The sequence below is a fragment of the Oratosquilla oratoria genome, chromosome 17, assembly GCF_046742065.1.
Source record: "Oratosquilla oratoria isolate Oo_2021 chromosome 17, ASM4674206v1, whole genome shotgun sequence".
Classification (NCBI taxonomy): domain Eukaryota; kingdom Metazoa; phylum Arthropoda; class Malacostraca; order Stomatopoda; family Squillidae; genus Oratosquilla; species Oratosquilla oratoria.
Genome location: NC_134793.1, coordinates 60,622,738 through 60,640,939, shown reverse-complemented (window position 1 = coordinate 60,640,939; position 18,202 = coordinate 60,622,738). Strand labels below are relative to the sequence as shown.

The window sequence follows — 18,202 nt, the reverse complement described above, 5'->3', positions numbered from 1 at the left end:
TGCAGAGACACCCCACTATTGCTAACATCTTTAATATTGTGCATATAATCGTTGTAACATACCTCATAGATACACAACTCACCATATTTGAAAATGTGAAAACATCTTCCATTGAGACCTAACACAAACAACTTTTTCTAATGTCTTATTTTAATTGCTGCTGTTCTTAATCAAATTTCACAATCAGAAGGAAGATATTACTTACTGTTTGATATTTTTTTCTGATTTTGTTATTGGTATATAGTGAGTTTTGAAAATAAAATTATTGCATCCAATTTTTTTTTTTTTTTTTAAAGGGTCAGTAGATATTTGGTGTTACAGACATTTGTGAATTTTGGAGGGGTTGCTTATTTCTTTGTTGTGTATAACATATATTTTGGGTTACAATTAAGCTGATGACAACATCCATTGAAGGATATTTCTTTTAACCTTGTTTAGCCAGTTTATGCAGAAGTATTTTTAATAGTTAGTTCCTTGTATGCCATTCTAACCCCCTTAATATTAATTATATGTCAAGCCCTCTAAGAAGGCAGTAGAAAATGGTTGGTCGGGACGATCAAGTGGTAGCTGCCGAGCCCTGTAAGAAGCTCGTAGATATAGGTAGACAAGTGAGGTAAATGGTGAAAAAAAAGTTCGCTCATAGAATTGTGTTTTTAATTAGGGGCTTGGGGACTCAATTTTATTACTTTATATTTTGCTTGTGTATACAATATGTAAACTAAGTCAGTGTGCAGTGAATTCGAGATTGCTTGAGTAAGCAGTAGTGCATGCGGAGTTGTAACGGCGGATTTGACTGGAGAAAGGGTGGAGAAAATTCAGTTGGTTCTCGATTATAAGATCACACACTTAGGGGAGGTTCTTAAATCTAAAACTAAAGCTCACTGGACTAAAGAAATCATGACGTCATTGCAGAACTGATCTAGAACCCAAATTGAGTATTCTTGACGGGAGTCCTTTGGTGCACCTTAGGGAACCAAGTGTAGCAATATTCGTGAAGAAAATAAAACTTAAGCTCCTTTTGATTCCTCCTATACATAAGATAATATCAAAAGAGCATATGTGATGTCCTATACTAAGTGAAACCAATATTACAGAACTTTACTAAGTCGGATGACTGGAGGCACAGGGCCTACCGACTAAAATCATTAGTGACTATCATATGTAACAAAAACAGTGGTGAAAAGAAAGTAGAAAGTGAAGGACTTACTAAACGAAAGTAAAAGCACGGAAGAAAGACGGCACATAGGGGCGGCAACAGAGTGGTGACAGACAGTCACAATCTCTCTGTTATTTTCTCTATTTACGAAACATCATCGACTATCAAGTTCCCGACTACTAGAAGCTTCTCCTACAGAAGAACTACCCGAAGCTACCCCTACCAGAAGTTATCGTCTATAATCTTCACCTCAAACCACCTATTGTCACGCACCCCGTGACCGTTGGTGCGACCTAAGCAATCTGTATCAAGACTCGTCTACAACATAATCAAAACTTTGTTTCGCCCACCTAGAAATACGTGTTGCAAACATAAACACACTCAACAATTACTTGGTAATTAACCTAATCTATTCCCTGCCATATGCTTTGATAATTGTTATTCTTCTATACCCATTTATGTTGCATGTGTTATTTTTGTTCTTATAATAATATTTAAATTTAAAGAGGAGTTTAATTATCCTGCCTGAACTCTGTCATTCGTTCGAACTGCATATTGCCTAATTTTTTTTTTCGTGTCGCGACTAGCCTGGTCCATATGTGTGTCGTGACAATATATATATATATGGTGGAAAAAGAAGTCACGGGTCTATTTCCGAGTTTTTGAGTTTATTCCTGACCGGTTTCGCTCTATGCTTTTACAGAGGAATGTGACTCTGGGGTGAAGCTGGCGGTATAAATAGAAAAATAGGGCCGCGTTCCCTCTTTGGAGTTGGGCTCCGCTTGTTGTTTTTGTCACAGTATACAATAAATTAAAATTTTTGTAATGTAGCTATTTTAACTTTTTTTTTTTTTTTTTTTTTTTGGGGGGGGGGGGTGTATGCTGGTGTGTTTGAGATGTCCGAGGGTGTAACAGTGTAAATAAAAATGAGTCAGTGGTGTGAAAATGTGAAAAACCCGAAAAGACGTCACAAGATAATTTATATAAAATGATAACATAGCCAGACAAAATGAAATAGAATAAAATAAAATGAAATTAAAACAATATGATAATTTGAAGTGATGTAACGTCCTTCATAAACTTGTCACGATGTCCCAGCATATATATATATATATATATATATATATATATGTGTGTGTGTGTGTGTGTGTGTGTGTGTGTGTGTGTATACACACACACACACACAAAGTGCAGTTGCTGGACTCTTTAACAACCTTGTTTCCTCATGTAAAAGATGTACGACCTGCACGGGTCTATCTGAAGTCACAAAAGACTCGTCCACATCGTAAATGTGTAAGAGAAAGAGAGAGAGAGAGAGAGAGAGAGAGAGAGAGAGAGAGAGAGAGAGAAAGAGAGAGATAAAGAGAGAGAGATAAAGAGAAAGAGATAAAGAGAAAGAGAGATAAAGAGAGAGAAAGAGAGGAAGAGAGAAAGAGAGAAGGAAAGAGGGAGAACGAGGGAGAGAGAGAGAGATGTGTGTGTGTGTGTGTGTGTGTGTGTGTGTGTGTGTGTGTGTGTGTGTGTGTGTATGTGTGTGTGTGCGTGCGAGAGAGAGAGAGAGAGAGAGAGAGAGAGAGAGAGAGAGAGAGAGAGAGAGAGAGAGAGAGAGAGAGAGAGAGAGAGAGAGAGAGGGACAGAGAGAGAGAGATGTATGTGTGTGTGTATGTGTGTGTGTATTTACCTAGTTGTACCTAGTTGTATTTTACGGGACGGGAGCTATGCTCGTAGTGACCCGTTTCTCTCCACATCCAGTTTGTTCTTGAAATCGTTTATATTTCTGGCATTCACTGTTTCTCTGTTTAGTTTGTTCCAGACATCGATCACTCTGTGTGGGAAGCTATTTTTTCAAATATCTTCTGTAACTGTCCTTCTTTAGTTTCTTTTCGTGTCCTCTTGTTTCTCTTTTGTCCCATTTTAATAGGTCGTCTCTATCGAGAACTTCCATCCCTTTCATAATTCCGAAAATGGTCAACAAATCGCCTCTTTCCCTTCTCTGCTCTAGTGTTGACAGCTGTAATCTCTCCAATCTTTGTTCATATGTCAGATTTGATAGTGTGGGTGCCATTTTTGTCACTGCTCTTTGGATTATTTCTAATTTTCTTATGTTTTTTTGTTGTTGCAGGTGTGTGTGTGTGTGTGTGTGTGTGTGTGTGTGTGTGTGTGTGTGTGTGTGTGTGAGAGAGAGAGAGAGAGAGAGAGAGAGAGAGAGAGAGAGAGAGAAGAGATAAAGAATAGAGAAGAAAGAAACTTGACTTCGCCCTCATTTTTACGAAACCAAGAAGAATACGCCGCTACCCACGTTTGTCCCAACCTTTTTGGGCCCTTTGACCGACGCAGCGGCTCCTTCTCCAGGACGAAATGTAATTGCGTCCATACACGACACCCCCACCCCCACCCCGACACCCACACCCCAATCAACCCCGGCAAAGGTGCGGGCTTGGAATCTTTTGGACCCCGCGGCTGTGAATCGACGGGTTCCCCTTTTTCATTTCCGGCTCCTCAGGCCTGGCCTTTGGGGTCGGCGTCACAGCCCCCATCCGCCTCGCTCGTTTTCTGTCACGGGCTTTCCTTCCAGCTGGCCCTCAGTCTGTCATTTTGAGGTCGTTTCTTTGCCACTCGACGCGACAATCACGGGTCTCAGGGTGCGTTGTGGGTACGCGCTCTGATCACGGTTGGCGGCGGCTACGATGTTGATAGTGATAGTGATGGTGGTGGTGGTGGTGACGACGACGATGGCAAATGAGCGGTGATTGTATGCCGAGTACGTCTATCCTCTTTGCAAACTAAAAGAACCTGAAGGACAAAATTCGAACTTACTTTGATAACTTAGCTGAACCCGGATATATCCAACCGGCTACCGGTGACTGCCACTACCCCTGGCTGTCCGAGCTTATAGGGCAAAGGTGACAACAGACGCAGCTTTAATGGTGTCCTTCAGTAATTAGAAACGCGTCCCGACCGCCCTCCCCACCATGCGTCAAAATGCCATCCAACGGTTGGCAGAAAAAAAAAGTAATACTCGCACTGGAAACATGTTCGTTACTGCCCCGCTAAAATGTCGCTCAACGGTTGCCAAAAAAAAAAAAAAAAAAAAAGGGTAAGCGGTCGCAAAAACGGTCACTTTGGAAAATCCCTCGTCGAAGCTCTGCCAAAAATGCTGCTAAACGGTCGCTAAAATCGTGACATTTTCGGCGGCTGACGCTCCACTCCCACAAGCGCCCACACACTCCAGAAAAAAAAAACGTGTGTATATCTTCGTGTGTTTGAGAGAGGTCAAATTTCCTAATGATCCGGTTATATTCAAACTGAACTCTCATTCGATGGTGATAATCGAGTTTAGCACATGATCCATGCCTAAGGTGAATCACATAAATACGGATGCGCATGAACACATATACGGGGCACTACGAGCATAGCTCCCTTCCCGTATAATACAACTAGGTAAATACACGCACATGCGCGCAAGCATACGCGGTGAGCAACCAGCAGATATAATCACGTAGCGTTGTACGTGCAAACACCAAGCTACGCGTTTCGTAGGCACAGAGATCAAGGAGGCAGCCAAATCTTTCCGCAAACAGACAAAATGGCCATCAGGAATAATATAAATTTTCTTTTCATAATTTTTCGGACTTTTTTTCTATCACAGAAGTAGTCAGCTGGCTGCCAGATGTTGAATTGAACATGAAGTTAGGGCCATTATGATCCAGCGCCGGGGACCTGGGGGAGTCAATCGACGCTATCATAATATTTTGATGGTAATTGAATGTATATATATGATATACTAAAAACTAAATTATAGGATGGGTTTATGATTTCAATAAATGTAGCCAAAGTTAGGCATACTCGAATATAAGATCAGCCTCACAGTAATTTATAAGCCATGGTGTCTAACTATTGGTTGCATTCTCATTTGATAATGCAAATATGGAGGTCCAGCTGTTGGCTGCATGTTAAGATATTTAAGAACCTTGTGGCAATACCATGAATTTAATTTCTTTCTATCTTATATATTACAAAATACTCAAATTTATTTTAAAAATTCAACCAATGATTCAATATCTACTTCCTCTCCAAGGATTTCAGGTGAAGACTGTATTTTCTTCAAAGGCATGAAAATCTTGACCATCCTACCATGATGTCCTCAACTGACAATAAATAGGTAATCGAAATGAGCACACTCTGGAGGTCTACTACGACTTAACAAAAATTCATAAGTCACTCTAGTATGGTCTATACATAATCTGGTGAAAGTGGTTTCTACTCTCTTATTAGTACTAAAACTAAACTGCCAGGGCTCAATAGATTTTTTGATACTTTTATATTTCTTATCATTTACTAATTGGGGGGATGACCACCTCTCTTGCCATTTCTTCAATATATGATGTCTGATTGTGTGTTTCACGTCTGAGTGGGGAACTTTTTCTATTATAATTTCTGCAGACTGAACGGCAGTTTTTGCTTCCCTGTTTACTACCTCATTTCCTCAGATACCAACATGAACAAGAACCCAGCAGAGATTTTCGCTGACAGTAAATCCGGAAAAGCCATTCCTGAGCCTCTTAGATCAATGGATGAATATTATTTCATAGCATCTCCTGAATCACTACATCACAAATTTGTTACCATGGCTGGAATGAATCAAGTCCAATGCAGCTACTATGGCTGTCAATTCTGCTGTAAATGTTAGGTGAGTCAGGTAATTTAGCCACACCCAACACCATTATCCAACTTGGACCCATCCTTAAATGGGATCAGGGTTGCGGAGTCGGATGGTATAAGGTCCGACTCCGACTCCGACTCCTTTGATTCCTCCGACTCCGACTCCGACTCCTTTGATTCCTCCGACTCCGATTCCCCACTCCGACTCCTTAACTCCTTGACCCCTATGTGGAAATCTATTCTGCAGATCCATATACCAGCCTCCCACACCTATTCAGCAAGCATTTTATAAATATTTTTCATGTATATTATTTTTTACGTGAAACATTCACTTGTATGATAAATATACTCACATATACACTCACCCAACTTTATATATATATGCACGCAAGCACGTATATTCGTATAAACATATATATATATATTAGATATATAATGGTATTATTTATGCTCATGATCATCTACCAGCTTTTGGGCCTTTATGGATTTGGAAAAGGCTTATGATAGGGTAGACAGGAAGGCACTGTGGGAGGTTTTGCAGATATATGGTATTGGGGGAAAGCTGTTAAGAGCAGTCAAGAGTTTTTATGAGAGTAGTAGAGCCTGTGTTAGAATCAGAAATGGAGAGAGTGAATGGTTTGAGGTAAAGGTGGGACTACGTCAGGGATGTGTCATGTCGCCATGGCTGTTCAATGTGTATATGGATGGGGTGGTACATACATACATACATATACCAAAGCTTTTTCCCCCTTACAAGGGGGGTAGCCAAAAAGGGGAAGGCATAAAATCATTTCCACCCATTCCATCCCTGAATACACTCCACACCCCTCCACCCTCCCTCTTATCTTAGCACCTCCTGGATGACGGGTCATCCCTGCACCTTGTCCACTGCCCTGGGTCAGAAGCAGTGTCGCAGGACACAGCACATCCACAGCAACGCCGCTTCATTAAATCGGCGACCCCCCCTCTCCATCCCCCCATTGCATAAAATGAGAGGACGGGGAGAAATCCCTTCGGGCTGCGTCAAATTTTGCTCACACATACTACCTCACCCCCCATCCCTCCGTCCATTCCACCTCATGCAATCACAACATCATCCATATACAACCATTCTCCATTCACCCCTGTCTTCTGTCCTCTCCCGTCCTTCCTCAACAGACATTCCCCTCTTCCCCAAAGCCCCCTTCACCCCATCCATCCACCTCATCCTAGGACGTCCCCTCATGTTCACTCCCTTCACATCTGCCTTCCATGCCTCTTTTACTAGTCTTTCTTCACTCATTCTTTCCATGTGTCCAAACCATCCCAATATTCTTTCATCAACCCTATCTCCCAGCTCCTTTTCCACCCCTGTTCTCCTCCTCACCTCCTCATTTCTCACTCTATCTAGCCTAGTAACCCCCATCATACTTCTCAGACACCTCATCTCAAACACATTCAAACTCCTTCTCTCTTCTTCTCTTATGTTCCATGTTTCTGCCCCATACAGTGGGGTGGTACGGGAGATAAATGCAAGAGTAATGGGCAGGGGACTGGAGTTGGTTGCGGAAAATGGAGAAAAGTGAGAGGTAAGTCCAACTGACTTACACTGCACTTGTGGCAGGGCCAGAAGAGGCATTGGGAGAGTTAGTGACTGAGTTTGGGAGGGTGTGTGATAGGAGAAAGTTGAAGGTGAATGTGGGTAAAAGTAAGGTGATGAGGTGTACAAGAGGAGAGGATGGTGGAGACTTGGAAGTAAGTCTTAAAGGGGAGAGGTTGGAGGAAGTGGATAGTTTTAGGTACTTGGGGTCATATGTGGCTGCAAAGGGAGGAGTAGAGGTAGAGGTAAGCTGTAGATTGAGAGAAGCAAATAAATGCCTTGGGGGATTTAAAAAAGTAATAACAAATAGACATTTGGGAATTAATGCAAAGAGGAGATTGTATGAAGGGGTGATTGTGCTGACAGTGCTGTGTGGGGCAGAGACATGGAATTTGAGAGAGGCAGAGAGGAAGAGTTTAAATATGTTTGAGATGAAATGTCTGAGAAGTATGGTGAGGGCTACAAGGCTGGATAGAGTGAGAAACGAGGAAGTGAGAAGGAGAGCTGGGGTGGAAAAGGAGTTGGCTGAGAGGGCTGATGAAAGACTATTAGGATGGTTTGAACACATAGAAAGAATGGATGAAGGAAGACTGGTGAAAGGGGTATGGAGGGCAGAGATGGAGGGAGTGAACTTGAGAGGACGACCGAGGATGAGATGGATGGATAGGGTGACAGGGGCGTTGAGCAAGAGGGGAATGTCTGTGGAGCAGGGAAGGGAGGTGGCAGAAGATAGGGATGAGTGGAGAAGGGCTATGTAAAGATGACACTGTGATGAAAAGAAAGGGAAGGGATGGGAGGATGGGGGGGGGGGGGGTTGGGGAATGGGAAAGTGTGAATGATACTTTGACGCAGCCCGAAGGGACTTCTCCCCGTCCTCCATTTTCTATGTGAGGGGACGGATAGGGGGGTCGCCAATTAAGTGAAGCGGCCTTGCTGTGGATGTGCTGTGTCCTGCTGTATTGCTTCTGACCCAGGGTGGTGGGCGGGATGCAGGGATGACCCGTCGTCCACGAGGAGCTAAGATGTGAGGGTGGACGGGATGATGGGTGGGAGTGGGTTTATGCCTTTTGACTTGGCTACCTCCCTGATAAGGGGGAAAAAGCCTTTTGTATATAGATAGATGGAATTATGGTTATGGGTTAATGCATAAATATCTGGATGATGGGTGGGAGTGGGTTTATGCCTTTTGACTTGGCTACCTCCCTGACTAGGGGGAAAAAGCCTTTTGTATATAGATAGATAGAATTATGGTTATGGGTTAATGCATAAATATCTGGTACACTTAGGCCTACTTTGCAATTGTCTTTATAACATAATCAGTTTTAAATTAGATTAAAATGGTTCGTGATTTTCTTTACTCTGATTTCTATTTTTCATTGCTTCACTTGTAGGCCTATCGTATTTACTAGTAACCATGATCAGTAGCCTGTTTCTATTTCGTATATTTCAAACCACTAAATTTCTTTGATAAATGTATGATTTTTCATATTCTGAAGTAGCTTTATCATAATCTAGCATATTTCTATTAAAAGAAAATGTGATAAAACTACCGAAAATGAAGGAAAAGAAAATTCACTGAGAGACACTGCTTCAGGCAGAATCTGCAGCTGTTGTTTGTTTACATTAGTTAGTACTAGTAGCACACAATGCCGTCGCATGGTGGCAGCACGAATTTATGTTTATGCTGAAGTAGAAGCATTGCAGTATAGTACAGTATATATATATATATATATATATATATATATATGTATGTATATATGTATATATGTATACATGTATATATGTATATATCAAGGACTACTATTACACAGGACGTGCGCACCCAGATTCCTGGCTCCGATAGCGGAGGCCATTGCTTTCTTTGTAACCTAACATTTTATATTGGACAAATATATCAAAACTAGAAACCTAACATTGTATATAGGACAAATATATCAACTATTGACTTATTCAATGCAGTATAAGTTAATATAAACTTTTATAGTGAAATAAGAAACTATTTTTAAGGCACTGTTATGCTTTGAAATGCCAATTTTAGCCGGACTTAACAGGTATTATTGTATGAGGTTAGTGGACACCAGGGTTGCCACGCTCATTGTCAAGAGGATACTTGGCTGTGGCACGGCAATCACCTGGAAAATCAAACAGCTTACAGTACTGCTGGTTTATCTTGTGGTTGTCTGTGATAGACCCACTGATCTGCATAACACCTGGATCGAGTATACGGGCCTTGGGCTGCCCCAGGAGTGAGGCGGGCAGGCGGGACATGTCCGCCATATTGGTAGTATCAAAACAGCACGTGTGAACCGCTCCGCCGGTCATGGGAGCTGTCGTGTTACTCTCGTGGCCTATGTGGCTGGTATGGGCTGCGTGATAGTGATTCGATCTGTAAATAAGTTTTCCTGTGTGGTTTATGAAACAGTACATGTCTACATGTACCGGTATTTGACCATAAAAGTAATCAAACAAGTACGCTAAAACTGACATAAATAAGAGAACATGTAGATGTTTTAACTTGTATCCACTGATCTGCATAACAATATAGATCAGTGGTTGTATCCTATGTATCCTATGTACATTATTTTGTGCGGAGCATAAATTAGGCCTTCACATATGTGTGTGTGAGTGTGACCACATGTTATAATCTCATACATACATACATATACCAAGGCTTTTTTCCCCCCTTACCAGGGGGGGTAGCCAAAAAGGACAAGGCAGAAAAACATTCCCACCCATTTCATCCCCGAAAACACTCCACACCCCTCCACCCTCCCTCCCATCTTAGCACCTCCTAGATGACGGGTCATCCCTGCACCCTGTCCACTGCCCTGGGTCAGAAGCAGTGTCGCAGGACACAGCACATCCACAGCAACGCCGCTTCATTAAATCGGCGACCCCCCCTCTCCGTCCCCCCATATAAAGGAGAGGACGGGGAGAAATCCCTTCGGGCTGCGTCAAAATTTCTGCTCACACACACTACCTCACCCCCATTCCCCCGTCCAATCCACCTCATACATCACAACATTTTCCATATACAACCATTCTCCATTCACCCCTGTCTTCTGTCCTCTCCCGTCCTTCCTCAACCGACATTCTCCTCTTCCCCAAAGCCCCCTTCACCCCATCCATCCATCTCATCCTAGGACGTCCCCTCATGTTCACTCCCTCCACATCTGCCTTCCATACCTCCTTTACTAGTCTTTCTTCACTCATTCTTTCCATGTGTCCAAACCATCCTAATACTCTTTCATCCACCCTATCTCCCAGCTCCCTTTCCACCCCTGTTCTCCTCCTCACCTCCTCATTTCTCACTCTATCTAGCCTAGTAACCCCCATCATACTTCTCAGACACTTCATCTCAAACACATTCAAGTTCCTTCTCTCTTCCTCTCTCATGTTCCATGTTTCTGCTCCATACAGTGCTGTTGGCACAATCACTCCTTCATACCGTCTCCTCTTAGCATCCATTCCCAGATTCCTATTCCTCATTACACTTTTTAAACCACCAAGGCATTTACTCGCTTCTCTCAATCTACATTCTACCTCCACCTTCACTCCACCCTTTCCTGCCACATTTGCACCCAAATATCTAAAACTATCCACTTCCTCCAGTTGCTCTCCCTTAATGCTCACTTCCAGATTACTGCCACTTTCACCCCTTGTACATCTCATCACCTTACTTTTACCCACATTTATCTTCAGCTTTCTTCTATCACACACTCTCCCAAACTCTGTCACCAGCTTCCTCAATCCCTCCTCCGATCCTGCCACAAGCGCAGTGTCGACCGCAAACAACAGCTGGCTCACCTCCCACTTTTCTCCATTTTCCTTAACCATCTCCAATCCCTGACCCACTACCCTTGCATTCACCTCTCGCACCACCCCATCCATGTACAAGTTGAACAGCCAGGGTGACATAACGCATCCCTGACGAAGTCCCACCTTTACCTCGAACCACTCACTCTCTCCATTTCTAATCCTGACACAAGCTCTACTACTCTCATAAAAACTCTTGACAGCTCCCAGAAGCTTTCCTCCTATCCCGTATATCCGCATAACCTCCCACAGTGCCTTTCTGTCTACCCTGTCATAAGCCTTTTCCAGATCCATAAAGGCCCAGAAAACATCCTTCCCCTTACCTATAGCTTTCTCACATATCTGTCTTACCACAAAAATCTGATCTACACAACCTCTACCTGTCCTAAACCCACACTGTTCCTCACCAATTACTCCCTCTGTTCCTCTCCTAATCCTCTCAATCAAGATCCTCCCATAAGCCTTCCCAACTACACTTAACAAGCTAATCCCTCTCAAACTACTACATTCACACTTGTCCCCCTTTCCCTTGTAAAGAGGAACTATACACGCACTCCTCCAGTCCTCTGGCACTCTACCTTCTCTCCAGCAAACATTAAATAACCTCACCAACCAGTCCACCATCACTATACCTCCTTTTTTAAGACATTCTGCATGGCATCCATCCAGACCAGGTGCCTTACCTGCTTTCATCATCTTAACTGCTGCCTTCACTTCATCCTTCCTTATTTCTCCTCCATTTTCCTCACTCATCACTCTCATTTTCTTAGCATTTCCCACTGCAGCTATCTTTCCCTCCCTATCCTCCTTCACATTAAGCAACTCCCTAAAATATTCTGCCCATCTTCCCCTTACTGCCTTCTCCATTATCATCTCTCCATCTGCACCTTTTACCTTTTCTTCTCTACTTGATTCGCCTCCTCTTCCTCTCTTAATTTCTTTCCAAAACATCTTTTTATTACTTTCAAAAATTTCTGTCATACTCTTACCCCATTTTACATCTGCTCTCCTCTTTGCCCCCTTTACCTTTTTCTTTACTTCTCTTTTCTTTTCCCTGTACGTCTCATATGACTCCCTCGTCCTATTTTGTAACCAATCTGTGAAAGCTCGCTTCTTCTCTTCTACAACCTTCTTCATTTCCTCATCCCACCATTCACTACCCTTCCTTCTATTTCCTCCTGACCTTCTTGTTCCACACACCATCCTTGCACACTTTGTGACTCCCTCCTTGAACCATCCCCATTCCTCCTCCACACCTACCTCCACTCTATCCTTCACTCCCTCCCACTCCTCCTTCAGCTTCCTCTTGTACTCCTTCCTCTTGTACTCCTTCTCTTCGGCGTTTTTCGAAATCTAGTCATCTGGTCATTGAAATGCACACAGTTAATTACTGGATTACAATTACTTTATTTGCACAACTAACTACACATGTATTTCAACAAACAAATTTCACCTGTCACTAAACATACACGTATCAACAATATTCCAAGAAACCTCCAGTGAATCTTTACAGAACAAAACCTACATTAGTATTTATTGTGAATATTGCTATTGTATCGTGTACAGCATATTACAGACGCTTTAAATATTGGACGATAGTGATACACATGGATATGCATCGGTGCTTTTGAAACAATGTATTTCACATCGATCCTGAAACAGAAACTTTGACACGGAAATCGTTCAGTAAAAAGAATGTACATACATCAGTTTGGCGGCTCTGGCCCACACTTGATGGGGGTGCCGAGTTGTAATCAGTGTTACGTAACGCAGGGAGGTGTAACACCCAGTGTTACGCAATGTTACATGGGGTGGGGGGTGTCGAATTTCACCAGAAAAAACGTTACATAATTTTTGAACGGGCTCCGAATAGTAATTCAGCCCATCTAATATGAATTCCTCACACTTCACAATATAGAAAAAGCCTACACATGTAATCAGGAAGAACAACTGGTTCTATAGAGCTACACAGCTCTGGGCAGCGTTTGAGCCTTGTAAGATATTTTTAAATGATAAATATTTATCCTGCTATTGCCACGATTACATTCGTGACAAATGGGTTGCTGCTAGATCTATTTCTTACAGATAATAAATACATAGTATTAACATGACAACACCTAACAAAACAGTTGGTGGGCAACATTTTATGGCTCCTGATGGCCGCATCATTTGTTGATGGGTATCGGGATGTTTTGGGTAATAAAACCTTAATTTACTTACGAGTGGAAGGACTGCTCACATCCACCTTTTCTCCGGTTGGTGCAGTTGAATGCAGCACAAGTTGGCATTGTAAAATGATCGTTAAATATGTAAAACACACCAGTATATAGGAGCGAAAGCTGCCGAGAACTGTAAGGGACGCTATCACTGCTATCAGTGAATCGCGTGGCGTGGGTTTGTTTTGATACTACCAACATGGCTGCCGCCCGGTTCCGCTGACCTCATAATCAGGACACCGATCCGTGATCCAGTTATTTTTAGATCAGTGGATAGACCCGATGACACGCCCACCTGCCCTCTCAACATCAGCTGCCGCCTCCTTCACACGCTCAAGCTGGTATGCTGCTGTAAGCTTGTGGACGGGTGTCACAGAAATCATAATACTAGACCCTCTGTGCAGCGACTTCATCATAATACAAAGCATAGAAGTGGCCTTGCAGTCTGGCTTGTTCACTGCCATGCCACTCAGAACCCCACCAGAAAATGCAACAGTTGGCCGAATTTGTACTTCATCTATCAAAAGAAATACATTCTTCTGCTGCAGTGTCTTCACTTTGGCAAATGTTTCCCTCATCACCTGATCCTTGTCAATAGATGAAGTGATGTACTGCAGCTTGCGTTTCCTTGGCAGCACCAAAAAGTCTCTGAGCTGGTCATAACTACACTTGGGGTATAATTCAAGAGCAAAACAATAATCATGGAAAACTGTTTCTGTGATAAAAGTTCCAACTGACGTGTCAAAAATACCAGCTTCTTCTCATTCTCGGTTTTTACACAGGCTGACGTGTGGGTTTGAAGAAGAATGACAATAATCTCAATCTTTTTGTCAAACGGGATGTCATAGTTAATTGCTAAGCACACAGCTTCGGCGAACTGACCATACGACCTCAAACCATTGTTGAGATGAAGTGTCTTACCCAGTGGTACACTAATGCCCTTCTTGAATGCACGGCAGATCAGTGGGCTACACAACGTGGGCGTGTTTTCGACAATCACAGACAGTCTGCACTCACTGAAATTTTCTGTCATGAACAGACACACTAACCTTTCTTCCGATCTTGAAATAATTAAGTTCTTGTACTGTTTCTGTAGGTCACGTTCAGGTCTAAAAGCATCAAATGAAGTAATCGTATCTTTCTGAAGAAAATGCCTCAGTTGCTTGTCTTCTGCCTTCGCCGGGCGAGGTACAGGTTTTGAAGATGGCAGACATGAAACAGGCACATTGAAGACACTGGGAGGGATCGCAGGTCGCGTAGAACCACCAGGCAATTTGATAGAAGGCGTGTTGGGACCCCAGTGTTTCTCACAAATGAAAAATCTGTCAGAATCAACAACAAAGTTCTTACGTGGTGGCAGCACATCAATCCACTTCTGTCTTTCATAACGGTCTTTTGGCAGTCGAAACACTCGGCACCTGTTATCCTTGTTATAATTACCGTTGCAGTTCACAACACCACACTTATTCGCCATTCTGAATACACAAAATCAGTAAGAACCTATGTAAACAAATACAATCCACTTCTAAATGCAGCCACACGGGAAAGACATAGTAACACAACCTTAACACCTCCATTGCTAGTAGCACACTGGACCAGTGTTGCCACTCTGGAAAATGAAAAAACCTAGACAGCTTGCCAAAAACTACATTGAACAAAAAACTACTAGATTCGAATTATATTACACAACATACACATGAAAACATTTTGAAGTTAGAAAACTGTATACATCAAACTAATTACCACTGCCTGTAATGGTGCAATAATCCAAACTTTCACAACCAATCACTAGTTAGTCAAGTAGACAACTATGAGCTAAACTCGTCACTTCTATGCAGGCAAGACTGTTGTTGCATTGCTCTTTAAGATTCTGCACTTAAAAATTTGCACAAACTAATAATTCGGATAATACAAACCTCAACCGTCCTGCAACCATCTATATACTAATGTAACCAATCAATCGCGCAAACATACTATAAGCAAATAACAAGTGAGCCAATTTGACTGACAATTTCTACGGAGTTCGTATGATGATATACATTCAATTCATAGTAACTGTACGTGTGAATGTGTTATAGCTAGTTTTCAAAACCTCTCAATGACAAATCATGCTTTCATGGAATAATTCGAGAAGTATTAGACAGAAATGATGCAGAAAAATAACATTTTGCGAAAACAGATACAAACTTCGACGCGAGCGTGACAGCCTGCTATATTTTGTACTTTGTAGGATGGTTGCGTGATTAGTAGGCAGGGTTGCCAATTTAGCACTTTTGGTGCCAGATCTGGCACTATTTTTCTGTGTTTGGCTCAAACTTTTTCAATCTAGCATCTGGCTCCAAATCAGGCTCCAAGAATTTGGCTCCGTAATGCAAAATTAAAAGTTTTTATTAGGATCTTCAAAATATACTAGATTCTTGATATCCATGACGAAAAACCACTAGACTACTAGATTGAGGCAAAAAATAATAGATCTAGTGGGAAAACACTAGGAGTGGCAACTTTTCACTCGACTGGCCTTTGCTAGCGGACCCAGGGATCTGGGTGCGCACGTCCTGTGTAATAGTAGTCCTTGATATGTATAAATATATATATATATATATATATATATATATATATATATATATATATATATATATATATATATGCAAAGTAGACCACTTGGAAAAAAAACTAACGAAGCAGAGCGCTTTCGTATATTACATCTTCAGTGCAACAAGTACTTGTTGCACTGAAGATGTAATATACGAAAGCGCTCTGCTTCGTTAGTTTCTTTTTTCCAAGTGGTCTACTTTGCATAAGTGAACACACGTACCCGTGTTCTTATTAGCATATATATATATATATATATATAAAGTATATTTATAGTTTCACTCTCCTTACAGGAAACAACTACAAATACATGACCACAAACCCTTTTACCCAGACTGACAACGATAGCTTGTCAGTATTTTGTATTTTTTTATTTTTTTTTTTTTTATTGATGGATTGTTTTTTGTTTCCATCTGAAGAGACCACTTAGTGTACATATACACTGCACACACTCACTATTGCCTCCAAAAATAAAAGCAAAACCATACAAAAACTGCTAAATTGTGCAACTGGTAAAACCAAACAGGGAAACCATGTTAAAAAAATAATTTTATTGGACTTAAGGAGTCGGAGTCGGATAAAAAATTACGACTCCTAGTACTCTTAGAAATCCGACTCCGACTCCTAGTACTCTTAGAAATCCGACTCCGACTCCCAGCTAAAACCTCCGACTCCCTCCGACTCTGACTACTCTGACTCCGCAACCCTGAATAGGATAACATGATTTTGATGTTTATTATTGTGTTATAATTTTTCATGAATTTCTTCTGTAGTATTATTTTTATTGATGAATTTTGGGCATACAGATATGTCTGGGATAAACCAATGTGAAATGGTTGGATGAATGACTCTGATGGAATTATCATCAACTTCTTGATTCAATCTGATCTGGAAAGGTTTGGAAGATCTTATTTCTTGAAATTTAGAAGTGTCCACATCTCTCAAAACCTTAAAGGATAGGTTTGGAGACAAAGTCTTTATACAAAAAAAATATCATAAGCCAAGTTCCTCCCTCCTAAGATTGAGAGGTAATTCATTTGTTTCAACATATAAACTTTCCACAGGTGATGTGTGGTAAGCTACTGAATGTATTCTTAAACCAAGATTATGAACTGCATTTAATTCTTTCAATTTGGTTTTACCTGCATAGGAGTAGATTTGGCAGCCACAATCTAGCTTGGACCTACATAATGAATCATACAGTCTTTGTAAGGAATTTTCATCTGCTCCCCAGTTATAATTTTATACAACTTTAAGGATGTCTATTGATTTCTTAATTTTAGTCTTAAGATTGTCTATATGGTTTGACCATATTAATTTTGAATCACAGACCAAACCAAGGAATATTATCATTCAAGGATAGAGTTGATATCACTTCTTTGTGTTTACATCTAATAAAACCAACAGCTAGTTTTTGAATTTGAAAACTCAAATCCATTATGTTCAGCCCATTTGTTATTATTAATTGCATGCTATGAATACTTGCAGGCTGACACTACATCATAACTTGTACAATGAATTGCCAAGTCATCAACAAATAATAAAGCCTTCGATATTACTTTTGGATAACACAAAACCACAAATGAACACTGCCCTACGGTACACCTTCCTCCTGTAGAGCCTGGAAATATTGTTTCCAACTCATACTTTAATGTATCTTTCAGAAAGAAATTATAGATCTCAATATGTTACCACTAATGTCCATCTTACTCAACGCCTTGAGAATGCCATGTTTCTAGGTGGTGTCCTATGCCTTCTCAAGATCAAAAACACATCAGTAGTTTGGCACTGATTTGAGAATCCTTGGTGTATTTAGTTTGACAGCTGCAATAAAGGGTCTAAGGTTGATTGATTTTCTTCTAGAGCCAAACTGAATTGGTGATATTAGGCCTTCAGTTTCCAGAAACCAAACCAGCCTAGTATTTATCATTCTCTCCATTAATTTACAAATACAGCTGCTCAAAGCAATTGGACTATAGCTGGGTAGATGAGAGGGATCTTTATTTAATTTCTTAACAGGGATTATGAGAAAATTATTCCAGGTTTTAGAAAGTAATCCCGTTTCCCATATTTTATGATAAAAAAAGGAGGGTCAGGGAGTTGCCTTAGAGAAGCATTTTCAGAAGAAGATAGGGCCTCTTTTAGTTCTCATATTGAGAATTTTGCATAATAATGTTCTTA

General features: G+C 41.3%; 1 protein-coding gene across 4 annotated transcripts in view; it reads right to left on the bottom strand.

Moving 5' to 3' along the window:
• Positions 1-18,202, bottom strand: part of LOC143034665 (uncharacterized) — a 733,104-nt gene that overhangs the window by 39,081 nt on the left and 675,821 nt on the right. Inside the window, exon 7 of one of the 4 annotated variants that reach the window (XM_076201031.1) lies at positions 14,598-14,751. The exons of the other annotated variants lie outside the window; for them this stretch is intronic. Within the exon in view, the coding sequence (XP_076057146.1) occupies positions 14,737-14,751 (15 nt within the window). The 3' untranslated portion in view covers positions 14,598-14,736. Of the gene's footprint in view, positions 1-14,597; positions 14,752-18,202 lie in introns of those variants that run through there. 4 annotated transcript variants of the gene reach the window in all.